A 15,246-nucleotide genomic window follows, 5' to 3' on the forward strand; every position below is an offset into this window, starting at 1 on the left:
TCTACATTGACTTTCAAACATTACAGTGCTCAGTGATATTGGTTAATCCCAACTAAATTAATTTACCTTCCACGGGTTAGACATATTCAAAAAGAGTCTGTGGAGAAATATATTTGAAAAGAGGTTCAGTTGTGGGTATTATTCAATGCTTCAGAGACTGTCTCTTGGCAGACTAGCTGATAGTCAACCTGAGCTAAGTAGTATTCTATTTAGTTTACATATATAAACCAAATAGACATAAATAAATAAATACATAAATAAATAAACTAAATAGATATAAATAAATAATAGATAAATATATATAAATCAAATCGATATAAACTATAGTTATGTAAAAATATAAAATATAAAAAATATTTATGCAAAGATATAAAATACATTTTAAAATTTATAAATATAAAATTATAGCATGCATGAAATTTTTATGAATATTTATGTATATAAATATATAATATATAAATATATATTATATAAATATATATTATATAAATATATATTATATATACAAATATATAAATATACGATACAGAATGTATTTATACATGTCTGTTTGCAGTGTGTGGGCTCTGATGGAATCAGGCTCCTACTATTCTTTAAACTCACTGCCTTCTTCCTTGACTCACCCAAATCTAGGACAAAGTTCCTTTTCCTTGCAAACTCCACACCCTGTGGTGTGCTTGGAATATAATGCTTCTAACAGTTGTAAGTTTTTATTGATTTGTCTATTCTTTCTGCAAAAACCTATCAACTACTAGAGAGCAAAGACTGAACGTATGTTTGTAATTTTTTATGCATGTTTATGCATGTGTGGGTACTACTGTATCTTTATCCCTAATAGCTAACAGTAACCAGTGTAGGGCCAATTATATAGCAGGTGCTCAATAAATATTTTTGCAAGAATGACTAAATGTCCTGATGTAGAAGGACCGACAGGTTAGAGCAACGGAGTGTGGGACTGCGGGGACAAGAGGAGTAAGAGCCGCAGGTGAGCTGGTCAGCATTGGTGACCAGAGGGATGATGCCTGGATTTAAAGTGAATCCGGCTTTTGAAAAACTCAAATAGACAATCAGAACTGGGGAAATGGCTTCAGGGCTTGGAGATCAAGATTTGTAAGTCCTCTTTACAATGGAGGAACCCAGCTGTGGCAGCTTGCTTTCTCCACAGATGGAGATGGCCGCCACAGCGTTTCCTCTTGTTGTACATGCTCTTCTGGTACCTTCCTCTTTCCCCATCAGGAGGCAGAGTCTGTGTCGCCTCCCCTTGAACGTGGGTGGGACTTTGCGTCTGCCTCAACGGCCGTATAACAGAAATGACCATACGCGACCAACAGAAATGACCATAAAAGTGCCTTGTACTTCTGCCTCCCTTTATTAGGTTCTCTTTGGGAACCCAGCTTCCATGCTGGAAGAAGCCCACATAGCATCAGGGGAAGCCCATGTGGGGGGGAGGGGAGGCCCTGAGCTCCCAGACAAGAGCCAGCCGTGGCTTGCCAGCCCTGTGAGGGAGCCATCCTCAGCGGAGCTCCAGCATGGAGCAGAGGCGTGGCCTGCCTAATGAGCTCCGTCTGCCAGGCAGACGGCGCTCAACGTAAATAATTATTATTGTTTCAGGCACTCAGTTCTGGGGTGGCCTGTCACACAGCCACAGATAATTGATATACATAGGCGGTGAAGGAGCATGCCACTTAAGCCAGAGGGGCCTGGGTTCAAACATCTGATCCTGCTACTACCAGAGACAGGCTTTAGGTCTGTTTCCTGGACTGGCAGAACCTCTGTGTCCTCGTGCATCCAACAGGATTAGTAATGGCTGCTGCAGAGAGCTGTTATAATAATTAAAGAGATGCCATCAATAAATGTCTAATGCTTGGCTTCATCTCCCTGGTGGTGACGTGAGCACTATTTCTCTAAGATGAGTGAGTTGAAGTTTTGTGAAGAAAGAGTATAGATGTGGACTAGGGAATGTCACTTGGAGATGAGTCTGGGAGGGTCAGAAAGACAGTAGGGAATAGTCAGAGGCTGGGGAGAGAGAAGGTTGAGAAGGTTGGAGTGAGATATGAGACAGGCGGCCAGCTAAGATCAAAAGCTGGAAGAGTACTGATTTCGGCTGCGGGACGGTGACCAGTTTACAACACAATGTTGTGAACAAGAGCAGAGCCCGGAGGCCTGCCTGCTGAGGAAGTAGTGAGAAGAAGCAAACAGTTGCTATTTACTTATGCCTTAATTTCAAAGCATGTGCATGATATTCTTAAAGAACATGAGAATACTTTTCTATTAAAAATGTATATATCACCCATTCAAATTTCAATCTCCCCACAAGAGTGGTCCTTTGCTCTAAAAATACATCCAGGTGAATGGTACAACTCATCATCACACTCTGTGGGTTTTCCCCAGGACCTCATTTATTATATCCATGGCTGTCTCCTGGCTTGTTTCCTAGTCCATATTTACATTTAGATTCTTAGTTTTCCACAATGTCTTTTCTAATTATGACTATAGTTGTATATGTTGCTTATACTCTGCTTCCAAAATGAAAATCCCTGTGTACAGATAAGGACATCATGACCCAGGGACCAATGGCCATATCCAAAAATAAGGGATCTGCTATTCAATAGATGAAAATGAAAGCATATCGTTACGAATTGTAGAGGGTGTCCCACTCTCACTTGATTATTGGTTGCTTTGGTCAGGAAAAATATCTACTATTTTTAGATCCTTTTTTTTTTAAAAAAAAAAAACATTTTATTTATCTATTAACAGAGAGAGAGATCACAAGTAGGCAGAGAGGCAGGCAGACAGAGAGGGGGAAGCAGGCTCCCTGCAAGCAGAGAACCCGATGCGGGGCCTGATCCCAGGAGCCTGGGATCATGACCTGAGCCGAAGGCAGAGTGTTAACCCACTGAGCCACCCAGGTGCCCCTATTGTTAGATCTTTGAGCTGAAACGAATGATAGGTGCCTCAATTCAGAAAGGGAATGGAGGCTCAGACAGAGCCAAGTTATGGTTCTTTACCTTCCTGCAATTATTCAGTGTCACTGATATAAACATGTGGCCACAGGAAGTCCATGGTGAAAACCTAGTTTCCAAATGGCCTTTTCTTGTTTTCCAAGACAAGATGCAAAATCATTTCTGAGCCGTCACATAAAAGGTCTTTATTATTCATTCTCAAACATTTATTTAGTCCCACCATGTGTAAGGCACTACATTAGGTGGGTCTTCTAAAATATACTACACAAGGGAATGAAAGATAATTTCTGGTGTAAAAAGCCAAATTATGAAAATGTAATATTTATTAGGCACTTGTAAGATAAAAGGCACTTGCTACAGTAGCACCTCGGCAAGCTTTACACCTCTGTAAAATGTCTGGTTTGCTCAGTTGATTCTAGCATGATGCTAATGAGAGCCAGGTCAGGAGTTTAATTCTTGACAGCTTTGTAAGAGGAATATTAATTCTGACCAACCACATCTAAGACCCAATGAGTTAGTGCCCACAACTGAGGGGAGGGTGACTGGTGGCTGGTGGTAGGCTGGTGACCACAGGAGTGAATCAAAGAGGCAGGAAATGGAGCTGTCCAGCATGGGCTCCCAGAATTGCCACCCAGGACAGGAGACCCCAGGGAGCGAGGAGGATAGGGACAGGGGACATGGGACCTGGGGTTGACAAGGAATCAGAATTTCTTTGGAGCTGAACACTTCTTCCCTACTCCTGATGTTTCTTTCTGTATGTAGGCAGTTCAGGATCCTCCTAGCATCTCCCCTTAAGATACCTCTTACCTTCCCAGTGAATTTGGGGAGAATGAACTGAGCTTCCTGGCCTCTTCCTTGTACCTCCTGGGAGCTAGCTGCCTGAAAGGCACACACAAGGAAAGCTTGCAAAAGCCCTAGGAAGACCATCACTGAGTAGATCTGTCTCCACCCCCATCTGCGGTGGGGCTGGGGTGGTTTTCAGAAATAGGAGGAGCAATTGCTTACAGATGCAAGCTAGCTCCTCTAAGCTGCTCTTTATTGGTAACAAAGGTGGTATTTTGGCACTAATCAAGTCTAGGACCAGCTCAGCAAAGCTGGCATTCTATATAAGATATCAGAAGCCAAACAAGGGCTCTCACTAGACAGACGGGCTCCAATATCACCACAGCACAAGGTGATGGCTCTTAAAGCTGCAATGCTTGGGAATATTTTCAGGTGGCCCCGAAATTAAAGTTCAGAATCCTTGGAATCCTTAGGTCTATAAACTGTACCTATAACTTTAGCCGAGAAACATGCGTATGTCTGAACAAGGGTGGAGGAATCCTCCAAACATTGCCTTACAACAATGATTAGAGCATGTGGTTTAATTTTTAATCAGCTGCATTTTAACAGCACGTAGGCGATCAGCAAAGTCGCATACACATAGAACTGGGTTTGGCCTTTGTTGTCCATGGGGGAAGGAAGTAAATATTTTCTTTTGCTTTCAGGGTTACTCCGCCTCCTCCTTTCTGAGGTAGATTGATGTGGATTATAAAGAAACTTGCCCTCACTTTCTGCAGAAAAGGAGTCTGGTTGAGGGGATCTGAAGACTCCTGCGTGAGAGTCAAAACGAGTTTTGAATGGCCTCTGAGTTGGCGGCCAACCTCCTGAAATCATATTGTCTGAAGTCTCTCGGAGTTTCTTTTCTGAGGACAACAACGGCAGTCTATTTATTGGTTTCAGTTGCTATGAAGTGACCGTCCTCAGAAGTGAGGCTGTTGCCCTTAGTTACACATTTCTTTGTGGGCATAATCTTGTAACATACAGTACCAAATCAGCAGCTGGGCAAGGCAGAGACCCTGATGAAATATGAATATAACGATGATGAAATATTTTCCTAGTGTTAGCCTCCTTTTATAAGATAGGTTGTGGTTAATGCAGCTTGGAAACGCCACATGACCTTTTCAAGGCAGAGGGTGGACTTTATTTGAACGCTGTCCTCTTCCCTCTCGAGTAGGGATTTAAAAAAAAAAATTTAATTCTGAGATGTGTCAGTTAAAATTATGTCCTTTGAATAATCTCTTTCCTGATGGCACCTACCTCATGGGGTTGATGTCTGGAGCATACTTGAGAGCCAGCAGGCAGGGCTGAGGTAACTAACAGTGGCTGCTGCTTGTTCTCATCCTAGAGAAGGGAAGACTCAGATGCTGGTGCCTGTCTTCAGATAATGAGTATTTTTGTTTCGTACTCTGCCCATCCCTCCTTCCCTCCTATCCTCTCCCATTCCACAGATCAGGTATTTACATTCTGGATAATTGTGGAGTACATTTCTACCTTGAATTTCATTTACTCTCTTTTGTCACCTCAGCTCCTTGATCCCTCCTTTGTTTTGTATCTCATCTTCCATTTTGAGAGGACTCTTCAAGTTTTGGTATTTATTTTCAAAAGAGATCCACTCTTAATTTTTGCAACTTTCCATTTTGCACCAATAAGATATTGGGGGAGGGGTATCTTCATGTGTCTTCTACCCAGAATCTATTTGCACTCTTTTGTCTCCTTTTCTTAAGGCAGTTCCAAATGCACCCCATGTGTGCTGACGTCTGAAAAGGCTGTAAAATTAAAGCTACGTAATTATGAATACTATGAAAAAGGTTTTGACAACTTTTGGTGGCATTTAATTCAAGTTAAACTCCTCTCATTCAAAATAATAAGCATAATGTTACTTATTATGTAAATGAGGTGGCAAGGCAGATGTTTTTCATCCTGATGCATTCACTAGGGATTAATACATACAAAAACTGAGCAGGAGGGGCCTGTGTTCAACCTGGGAATTTGAATAAGGGTTGAACAACAGGAAGGGTGATTACTCTAGAGCTGCTCTGTTCAATAGGGGAGCCAATAACCACATGAGGTTATTTAAATTTGAATCAATTAAAATGAAATAAAATTAAAAGTTTTTCACATTCGCCATAATTCATATGCTCATTGGCCACATGTGGCTGGTGGCTACTTATTGAAGAGCACAGATATAGAACATTTCTAATATTTCAGAAATGTTCTGCTAGCCAGTGCCACTAATCACAGAGATAGTAAGGCAGCTAGGATGCTCGTGGATTCCTCTTCTCAGAACTTTATCCATGAGGTTCTCTACAAATGTATAGGAAGGGTGTAGATCCATAAAAAGCCAAATAAAAAGCCAAGAGATAAAAGAGTTGTGATCCGGTTGCTGTTATGCTTCTCAAACTTTAAATGTGCAACCATATCACCTGTAGGTAGGTCTTCAACTGGATACTGAGTAAGTTGGGGGTGGAGCCTGAGAGCCATCATTTATATCTGGCCCTCAAGTGCGGCTGCTGCTGGTAATGGGGACCATCCTTGGAGAATCACAGATTTACAGTGATTTCCAATCTTGTCTAAATATCATTACTACTTGGGTAGGTTTAAAAACCACTGATGCCTAGCTCTCACCTCCAAAGATTCGGATCAGATTTGTCTGGAAGCGGGTAGTCTGGGCATGATAGATTTAAAATATCTCCAAGTGATCACTCTCCCGGTGATTAAAATGTAAGAATCATTAGTGACGATAAAGCAGCTCTGTTAGGTCTGAGGACCTAAAGCCCTGACTTCACCTAGAAGTTTGTAAGAAATGCATATTCTCTGGCCTAGATCCTGTCCTGCTGAATCATGACCTGCATTTTCAACAGCTTTCCCCAGGTATACCATATACATTAAAGGTGAGAACTACTGTACTTGACAGCCTTTCAAAGTAACAGTTTATTGCTCTACCTATATGCACTTTAGAGAAATTCTTTCAAGTAACAAGTTCTGTTAGTTCCTAAAAATACTGAGACATATAGTTTAGTCCATCTTTATGCCAAATTACTAAAGCTTTATTAGATAGTCATTGCACAGACCCAAACTTGGTGGTTTCTGCTTTCATGGTAACAGAATGTATCAATAATCCAGGCAGAGAGGAAACTGTGGACTTTCAAGTCTCAAGCAGGTCAAAAATAACCAAAGCTAAAGGAACTAGTTCCACATGTTTGCATAAAATTTATTATTCAAGATAAATTGCTCTTCTCTTTTTAGGTTAATGCCTTTTGATGTGAAAAAATTGTATACTTCTAATCCATTACCAGATATACAACATAGTTACATTCTTAATTTACATAACTTCTCATTATGCAGCACTAAGATCCTGCAAGGGAAGGCAAGGAGGGACAATAATGTCTTGACCAAGGTGGAAAAAAAGTTTCTGTGATTGTGTTTTCCTAGTAAGTCTCTCCCAGAATATTTTAGGGGAATAGTGCCAAAGATAATTAAGATGTTGAAAGGCCAACTATGTGATGTATTAGAAAGGTGCTTCTCGAACTTGCATGTGGTAGGAATCCCTTGGGGGATCATGTTAAAATGCAGACTGTGATGCAGTAAGTCTGGAATGGGGCCTGAGACTGTGTTTCTAACAATTCAGGTGTTGGGATGCTAAAGCGCCATTGACCACATTTTCAGTAGCAAGGGGTTAGATGTTTCTTTCAGGACACCTTTTTGAAAACTCTCTTTTCTATGACTCAAAACATCAAATGGTCTGGTATAAACAATAAGAAGGTTGATTTTGTTCAAAGTGCTGATCTGCTAATTTGAATCATCTAAAAGAGAGACATCAAAAGGTCAAAATTATTCATAGATCCATCATTATCGGGAGGCTAATCGGAAAATGAAGTCATTTAAGGCAAAAGCAAAATAGTAACACAAATACCTCAGATGACTACTAGGGCAAAATTTTCAAAATGTTGCAAGCTGTCTGCATGCTTGAAGTAGCAATTTACATGCATAATTAGGTGCAATCAACAGTTTTGAGATGTAATATATTTTCTGAGCCCATATTTACTTATGACAGATGCAAAAAAGAAAAAAAATCTGTGTCCCCAAAAAATAGAAGGGCAGAGAAAGAAAAATATTTGCATTTAACAGGGGGACTCTTTACAAGCATGTGGCTAAATTTAGAACGAATTTAGTTAAAGCATTGTATCTTTATTTTGATTTAATCTTCATTTAAGACTTGAAAGAAGTTCACAAACACATTTGGAAGTGACAAGCATGTAAGAGTAATAACTTACCAGTCAGCTGTTCGAGCTCATGTTGGACCTGACATATAATTTTTACTTCTACGCTGGGGAAAGAAAATCTGACAGATTCAAAACTTTATTGCATAAAACACCACACTGACTTTTTTTTTTTGTCTTCAGAAGGGGTTTCATTCTTCGAAAATACAAAATATCTTTTAGAATAACTTATATAAAAAATATTAAACTGGCAATTTCTTCCGAAATCGAGGTCCTCAGATGAGTGCTCACAGTGCATTTCTATCATCTTATTATTTTCAGCTTAACAGGCAATGATTGTGGAGTGCTCACTATGCACTAACGCACTCTACTAAGCACTTTACACACATAATGTAATTTACTGTTATAAAAATACGACAAGAATTGATTTATTACAATGTATGTTTCTGGCTGATGTCTTACAACATAAAGGGTCATATGCCATACAGTGAATTGCAGACTAATGCAAGCATATTTTATTTTTTATAAGTTCCCAACTTAGAAAATGAGCTTGAAATTTGGTTTTTAGAAATTCTGAAGAGAAGCATATGAGTAATTCAGTTCCCAAACTTTTTTCTCTGCGAAAGCATGTTCACATTGCAATATCCAGATCGGCTGTCTACACCGATTAAATTAAAGTGGCAATTAATTTCTGTCACATTTACACGCAGAGTCAGAGATTAAGAGATTGCATTGAAGGATAGGACCTAATGATGTGTTCTTGTGTAATTGCATCTACTGAGACAGTGTCTTTATGTGGAAAAGTTGTCTTAAGTTAATGCAAAGCAGTCAGGAACAATGCAATTTTCTAGTTTCATTAGGTAAGCGTTATCTGTGATACATTATATGTTATGGAAAAAAGGCCACCCTCTGCTAAGAAATGCATGAATAGTTCATTTATCTGCTGATCCATTTGGGGGCATTATGGAACTCAAAGCCCAGAACAATGGGCTCTATTTAATATTAAACAGGTTCTTAATAACCTGCTATTTCTCTTCATAGCTGCTGAAGGGTCCCTCCTGGACGTACAGAGTTGCAGTTAGCAGTTCCCGCGAAGTTGAAAGCTACTCCCCAGGACCAAGTGGTGATAAATTTAGAAGTCATGCTGATCACCTGACTGTCGGTGAGCCCCGATTTAAGAATTTCCAAGTCTACCCTTGTCACCTTTATCTACCTATATTTGCAGACGCAGCTCGTTGCCCCGCCTGGGGTCACCACCGGAACCTCCTGGAGACCTGCCCTGCGGAGGACGCTCTTCCAGCACAGGAGAGCTCACCACTTGGGAGCGGCGGCGCCCAGTTGGCGCCCACCCCGGGGCACGCTGCAGTCAATGCCTGGCAGCGACTTCTCGCTTCGCCCTCCACCTCCCCCATCGACCCTCTCTGGCCGACCTTTACGCCCAACTCCCGCGCGCTGCGAGCCTCGCGTCCTCGCGGTCCACGCGGGGCCCCACCCCTTCCCGGTTCCCGCCCGCGATCGGGCCGGAGGCGAGGGTAGGTCGATTTTCTGCCCGGAGCTGGCCGCCGGCTCCGCAGCTTCTTCACTCCAGTTCTCTAGCGCGGGGCTGTGTGGCGCGGAGCCGGCGGCGGCGGAGCAGACCGAGGAGCGGGAGCCCGGGGACCCACTCACGCACGCTCCGGAGGGCTGACCCCGGAGACACGCTCGGCGCGGGGGGCGGGGCGGGGGGCCGGGCCCGCGCGGAGGTGGGGGGCGCGGGGGCTCAGGGGTGGGCGCACCAGCACCCAGCCTTCCGCATGCTGCCCCTCCCGCCGGTCCTCCCCGCCACCACCTGGCGCAGGTCGGAAACCCCTCCTTTCCTCGGCTCCTCGGCGCCGGGGCGAGGGCAAAGGTGAGGGGTCGGCGCTTGGTCAGCGGGCGGGGATGGTAGGGCTTCACTCGCACCTGGCAGCCCCTAGTCCTTGTCCGTATCGCCCGGCCGTTCTTCCAGTAACTTTGTTCCGAAGGTTGGAGGGGAGGGGAGACGCCGAGGGGCCCCAGGAGAGGCTGGAAAGCACCGCGAATCTGGAGGCCCGGCTGGAGAGCAAGTCCCCGGGCGGCCCCGGGGCTGGGCGCGCGGCTGGGAGGCGTCGCCGCCGCCACCGCCGCCGCCGCCGCCGGGATGCGCTCTGCTTAGCGGGGCTGCCGGGGGCGCCCGAAGGCCACCGCTCCAAGGACACGCGGCCCCCCGCTCCCCGCGCGCCCCGGCCCAGACGCCGCCAGCGCCCGAGCCGAGCGGGCGAGCGGAGCTGCGGGGAGCGCGGGCGAAGGGCGGCAGGAGGGAGGGCGCGCGGGAGGCGGCCCCTCCTCGGCGAGCCATGCGTGCCACGGGCAGCTGAGGAGCCGCCGGGCGCCGCTGCCAAGTCCCCGCTCCGCTTTTGTCTTGCCCTCCAGTGAATGGGAAGATGGAGATGGATGTTGAGGGAGTTTCTCCGCGCCCGGAGCCCATCCCCCGCTCCCAGGGGGCTGGCGGAGCCTGCCAGGCGCCGCCACAGCCGCCCCAGCCCCAGCCCCAGCCCCAGCCGCAGCCGCAGCAGCAGCCGCTGGCTCAGGATGAAGTGCCCGGCGGTGAGAGTGCAGGCGCGGAGGACAGCGACGATCCCGAGGCGAGACCCAGCAGGGAGAAAGGAGAGAGCAAGGTAGGTCCACAGTGCTGGAGCTGTGACACCTTTCGAACAAAACCGAGGATCTCTAGTAGTGGCTGTCACTTTAACCCCTCCGCTCCCCCACCCCCTCCCCTCGTTTGTGTGGTGGTGGGGGTTGCAGATGTGGGGAAGGTGTGCGGTTGAGGGGAGTCGATGGGAGAGAGTGACTTTCCGAACTGGAAGGCGTGTGCGGGAGTCTGTCCTGGTTTCCGTATTCGGAGGTGTGTGCCGAGAAAAGTCTGGTACATGCGGTGTGATGCCCGGGGTAGAGCACGGCACCTCCGGAGAGCCGTGTGGAGAGACCTTTGCTTGCCCACACAGTATAACCAAGGCTTATTTAGATGATGTAGGTCAAGGGGAAGCGTGCCTTCGGGAGCTGCCAAGTGGCTTCCAAGACTCCTTGGAGGGAGGTGACATCAACCTTAAAATGGCAACAATGGGAGCAAAGTTTGGCTCATTTGCAGAATGGAGAGCGCTGCCGAACCCAGCTCTCAACTCCAGGTCCTCCTCCTCAGCTGGCGCCCTCCTAGCTAGGAGGGCCGGGACCAGGTGCCTGGCAGCAGAGGAGCCCTGGTAATCTTTTGCTGCCCTGCTGTGTCATTGTAGACCAGGGGATAGCTACTTCTTACTGTGGAGAGGGGAGTTCTTCAGGTAATTGGATTCCAGTATAAAATTGCTCAAATGCCATCATTCTCTGGTGCTGATGTTTCTTCTGTTGAGAAAATTGCAAAGTAAAGGGAATGGCATAGAAAATACTTGCCTTGGTAATATCACCAGAGTGTATTTATTACAGCTTGGTCTCTGAGCATAGTCTTCTCCCATTCACGCTTGGAGTTCCGTTTTGTGGAAGCTAGCGTTATTTAGTCGTATCTGTGTAAAGTGTACACATGCGTTTGTCAATACGTTTTGAAACTGACTGCTCATGTTGGGAAAAAAGTTGGTGCAACAAATCAGGATACGCGAACCCAAGGAGGATCGGTCAATATACTTTCTCACTTTTGAACCCTTAAGGAAATGTGCAGGAAAAATAGCCGCTTTGCCTGGTTAGAGGAGAATTGCATGTCATGAGTCCTCCTTCTAGGAGATTGCCTTGGTTTCTGTTGGACCTTCTGGAAGGTGCTAGGGGATTAAACAAATATCCGACCCATGTTGGGATCACGTTGAGTGTTGCTGTTCTGTATTTGGAGACGAACTCGCTTAACAAGTTGGTATTTGCAAATGTTCAAAATTGTTTTGCATTTTGAAACTGCGGTAAGGATTGACATTGTTGTTTATCTACCCAAATCAATATTGTAATTTAAATGGCAGTCTACCATGGAACTGGAATTTGAACATCCACTAGACGGAACCGGGGTGTCTGACGGATGCATACAAGATTTACATTGTAAAAACTATGATGAATTTTAATATTCTAATATCCTCAGCTTTCCGGTTGCTCTTGATTTCATGAATATTTAATTCTGTCATGACTGCATATTTACTACTTTAAATGACTGTGTGTGCTCAGTTTTATGAAATAACGGTTACTGAGTATCATATTACCTAATCGAACTTTAAGTGTCTTTTGCAGAATAGGTGTGGGGAATAATTAAAATATTCAGCCAGTGCTGCCGTTTCCATATTGTTGGTTCATATGCCCTGAGCATGAGAAATTCCTGCCATCAGCAAAAATCTGTGCTTATTTGTTTCCCTTTGATGCACCATGCAGACTGTCTAATGTTCTACCGGTTGTGAGAAATAAGGAAGGCAATGCACTACGAAATTACAGCAGGTGAAGAAAGGCCTGAAAGCGGGTTGATTACATATCGTTAATTAGCATGTTCAGATAATTGAGTATTCCACTGATGTGATTTGCTTTACGTTTGTCTGCAATTTCTTGAGGTGGAAACAAAATATTACTTTTTTCCCTCCAGGTGCTTGCCTTAAAAAATCATGTTGCATCCTTCTCTTAAGCCAGAAATCAGCTGTGTTAACCCTTCGTTTCCTTCTGGTACTCTCCCTATGCCTCTTCTGAGTTTGAGGCCCGTTGCTGTGTTTCAGACTTTAATAACTCTTTTTGTCTTTCATGGGTACGAAGGCAGGTTATAAATTGATCTTTCTTAGCAAATCCTGCTTTCATTAGTGGGAGGCCTTTGGGTGTCTGACCAAATTATTGTACTAAAATATAAATGGAAGACAAAGTGGGATAAAGTGGAGTGTGGTTTTACTAAGTTTTTGGGGGGTGAAGTGGGGCTATTTTCATGATAGGATTTAAATACAATAATGTACAAATGTAATGCAATGAGCAATTGAATTTTTTTTTCATTCATGAAACTAAAGCAATATGAGTTTTGAGTGCTCTATTATTTATCTTAAATCTTCCTCAGAGCAAAGGTACTATAAATAGGATATCAGTGAATAAAACTCCCCTCCCCACAAAATAAAGTGTCTGGGGAGTAATGGCATTTTTTTTTTTTTTTCAGATTCTGCTATGGGGGCCATGATTTATTTTCTCATGAAATTACCCCAGTTGTCTTACTGGAAAAGAAATCAGAGCTCAGTGCCAGATCAGCTTGTCTCCTGAATTGCAGGTGCACGGTTGTACATCCTCAGAAAGTCTCTGAAATGGGAGGAAAGGTTAGAAAACTGGATCAGTCAAAGGATTTTTTACACCAGAGTTTCATGATGTGACTGGCACTTTCTGTTCCTAGAATAACAATGCCTGATTCCTGTCTGTTAAAGCAGATACATGCTACGTGTGCTTTGATTTGGTGAATTGGCGTAGAACCTAAATCAACCATTTATGCCTCCCCTCTCTGCTTTGAGGCAGGTTTATATTAAACCTTTACAAAAACCAGTTACCTCTTCTTGCAATGACATCCAAAGACAAGTTGGTCCCCCTCTTTGGGGGGGGTATTTCCTCACCCATTATCTCAAGCACTTCTTCCTTGTATCAGAGAAGAGTTTCTCTAAACTGGACAGACTCTTTCCTTCTGGTCTTGCAGTTGCATGGTTATGTCCTTAAGTAAGAGACCTTCCTGTCCTTGAAAGAGCTCCCCACGCCCCACCCATTTGATCATCCTCAAAACTTTCTTGCATTAGGCCTTAGATATTCCATTTCCTAGGGCTATTCAAGACATTTCTGAAATGTGTTGCTAATGCTGAATAACTCTTGGATAGGTATTTCTGAAACTTTCTTTGGAAAAGTTAAAGTCCTTGTGTTGAGGACTAGGAACTCATCTAGGAACTCACTCCATCTGTGGTATCTAGTTACTTATACAAATGTGTGACGACTTCTCCTGATCCCAGATGAGTGATGTAAATGATTCTTTCTGTTCTGCTTTAGCTTCATCTCATTCATGTATTCTCCCCTTTTCTTCCCCTCTCTTTCTCTCTGCCCCCTCAACACACACACACACACACACACACACACACACACACCACACAACCATCTACCATTTACTGTGAAGTACATGTTTATGGCCTGGATGTGAGTTATCATGACCAAGCTCACTTCTTTGCTCAGTTTTCCTTAAAGCCTTGGTTTGCAAAATATGTTCTTGTGGTTTAGAATTAGAGAGACTCTGTGCTGTTCCTACAATGATATTTCACTGATGGACATGATTATTCTCGTTTCAACAGTCATGCTGTCCTAAATTGGCAGTCTTATGAAGGTTGCTGTAGGGAATCCCTTACCCAGCCTGTCGGTACATTTTTTTAAAGCCTTTAATTTTGAAATAACTTCAGATTTATAGAAGAGTTTCAAACAAAAGACAGAGAGTTCCCATATACCCTTTACCCAGCTTCCTCTAATGTTAATATCCTTCTTAATTATGCTGCTGTGTATAGTCCAATGAAGAAATTAACTTTGGCACAGTACTATTAGCTCAACTTGTCCAGTCAACATTTGTTGAATGAATTTACGAACATCTTGATGATTTTCATTTTATCCTTCTAGGGTTTAAGACTTTGTTTATACTTGAGAGATCTTTGAGAGAGTATTTAAGAGCCCAATTTGATTGGGGTTAACTCTTCCCCCCTTTTTTTCTGGTGAGTAGGAGCAGCTTGCAAAGTACAAAGGTTGAGGTCCCCAGAGCTCTGCAACCTGCTACAGTGAGCCCTATGGGAGTTACAACTTTGGCAAAGCTCTTGAGTGCTGTTAACTTATGGCGAGTGATAGTCTTCTTTTTTATTTTATCCTGAAAAACATTCCTGTGCCAGGTAAGAAAGGGTTTGTCAGTACACAGAGGACAGCAAAGTCTCAAGTGGCAAGTAGAGGAGAAAAGGCAATTGATAAAATCAAGACAGTTCACTTTGATGCCTAACCCCTTGGGTGTTTGTTGCTGGCATGAAAAATAATGGAAGCCCTTTCATGTTTGTATTTGTATTAGTCAGGTGAACTCTGATTTCCAGCACAGAAGCAGAAACTTGCCCATATTTGGCACGATGTCATGGTGATGAAGAGTATTGGCTTTCTGATTAAGAGTGAAATCAGAAAGACCTGCATTTGCTCTTGGCTCTGTCTTTCACTGGCTCTTAATCTCAGTAAGATCCTGACCTTTCCACGTCTCAGTATTTTTA

At 43.8% G+C, this 15,246-nt stretch overlaps 1 protein-coding gene across 4 annotated transcripts in view; it reads left to right on the forward strand.

The window, feature by feature from the left end:
* Positions 1 to 9,052: 9,052 nt before the first annotated feature.
* LOC309863821 (uncharacterized protein) overlaps positions 9,053 to 15,246 on the forward strand; it is a 337,583-nt gene continuing 331,389 nt past the window's right edge. The window contains exons 1-3 of one of the 4 annotated variants that reach the window (XM_082729051.1): positions 9,078 to 9,537; positions 10,436 to 10,680; positions 13,149 to 13,409. In XM_082729051.1, the coding sequence (XP_082585177.1) occupies positions 9,375 to 9,537; positions 10,436 to 10,680; positions 13,149 to 13,169 (429 nt within the window). In that variant the 5' untranslated portion in view covers positions 9,078 to 9,374 and the 3' untranslated portion in view covers positions 13,170 to 13,409. Of the gene's footprint in view, positions 9,538 to 9,905; positions 10,681 to 13,148; positions 13,410 to 15,246 lie in introns of those variants that run through there. The other 3 variants (XM_082729050.1, XM_082729049.1, XR_014311278.1) reach the window with 3 other exon arrangements.

The sequence above is a fragment of the Mustela nivalis genome (assembly GCF_964662115.1).
Source record: "Mustela nivalis genome assembly, chromosome: 1".
NCBI lineage: Eukaryota > Metazoa > Chordata > Mammalia > Carnivora > Mustelidae > Mustela > Mustela nivalis.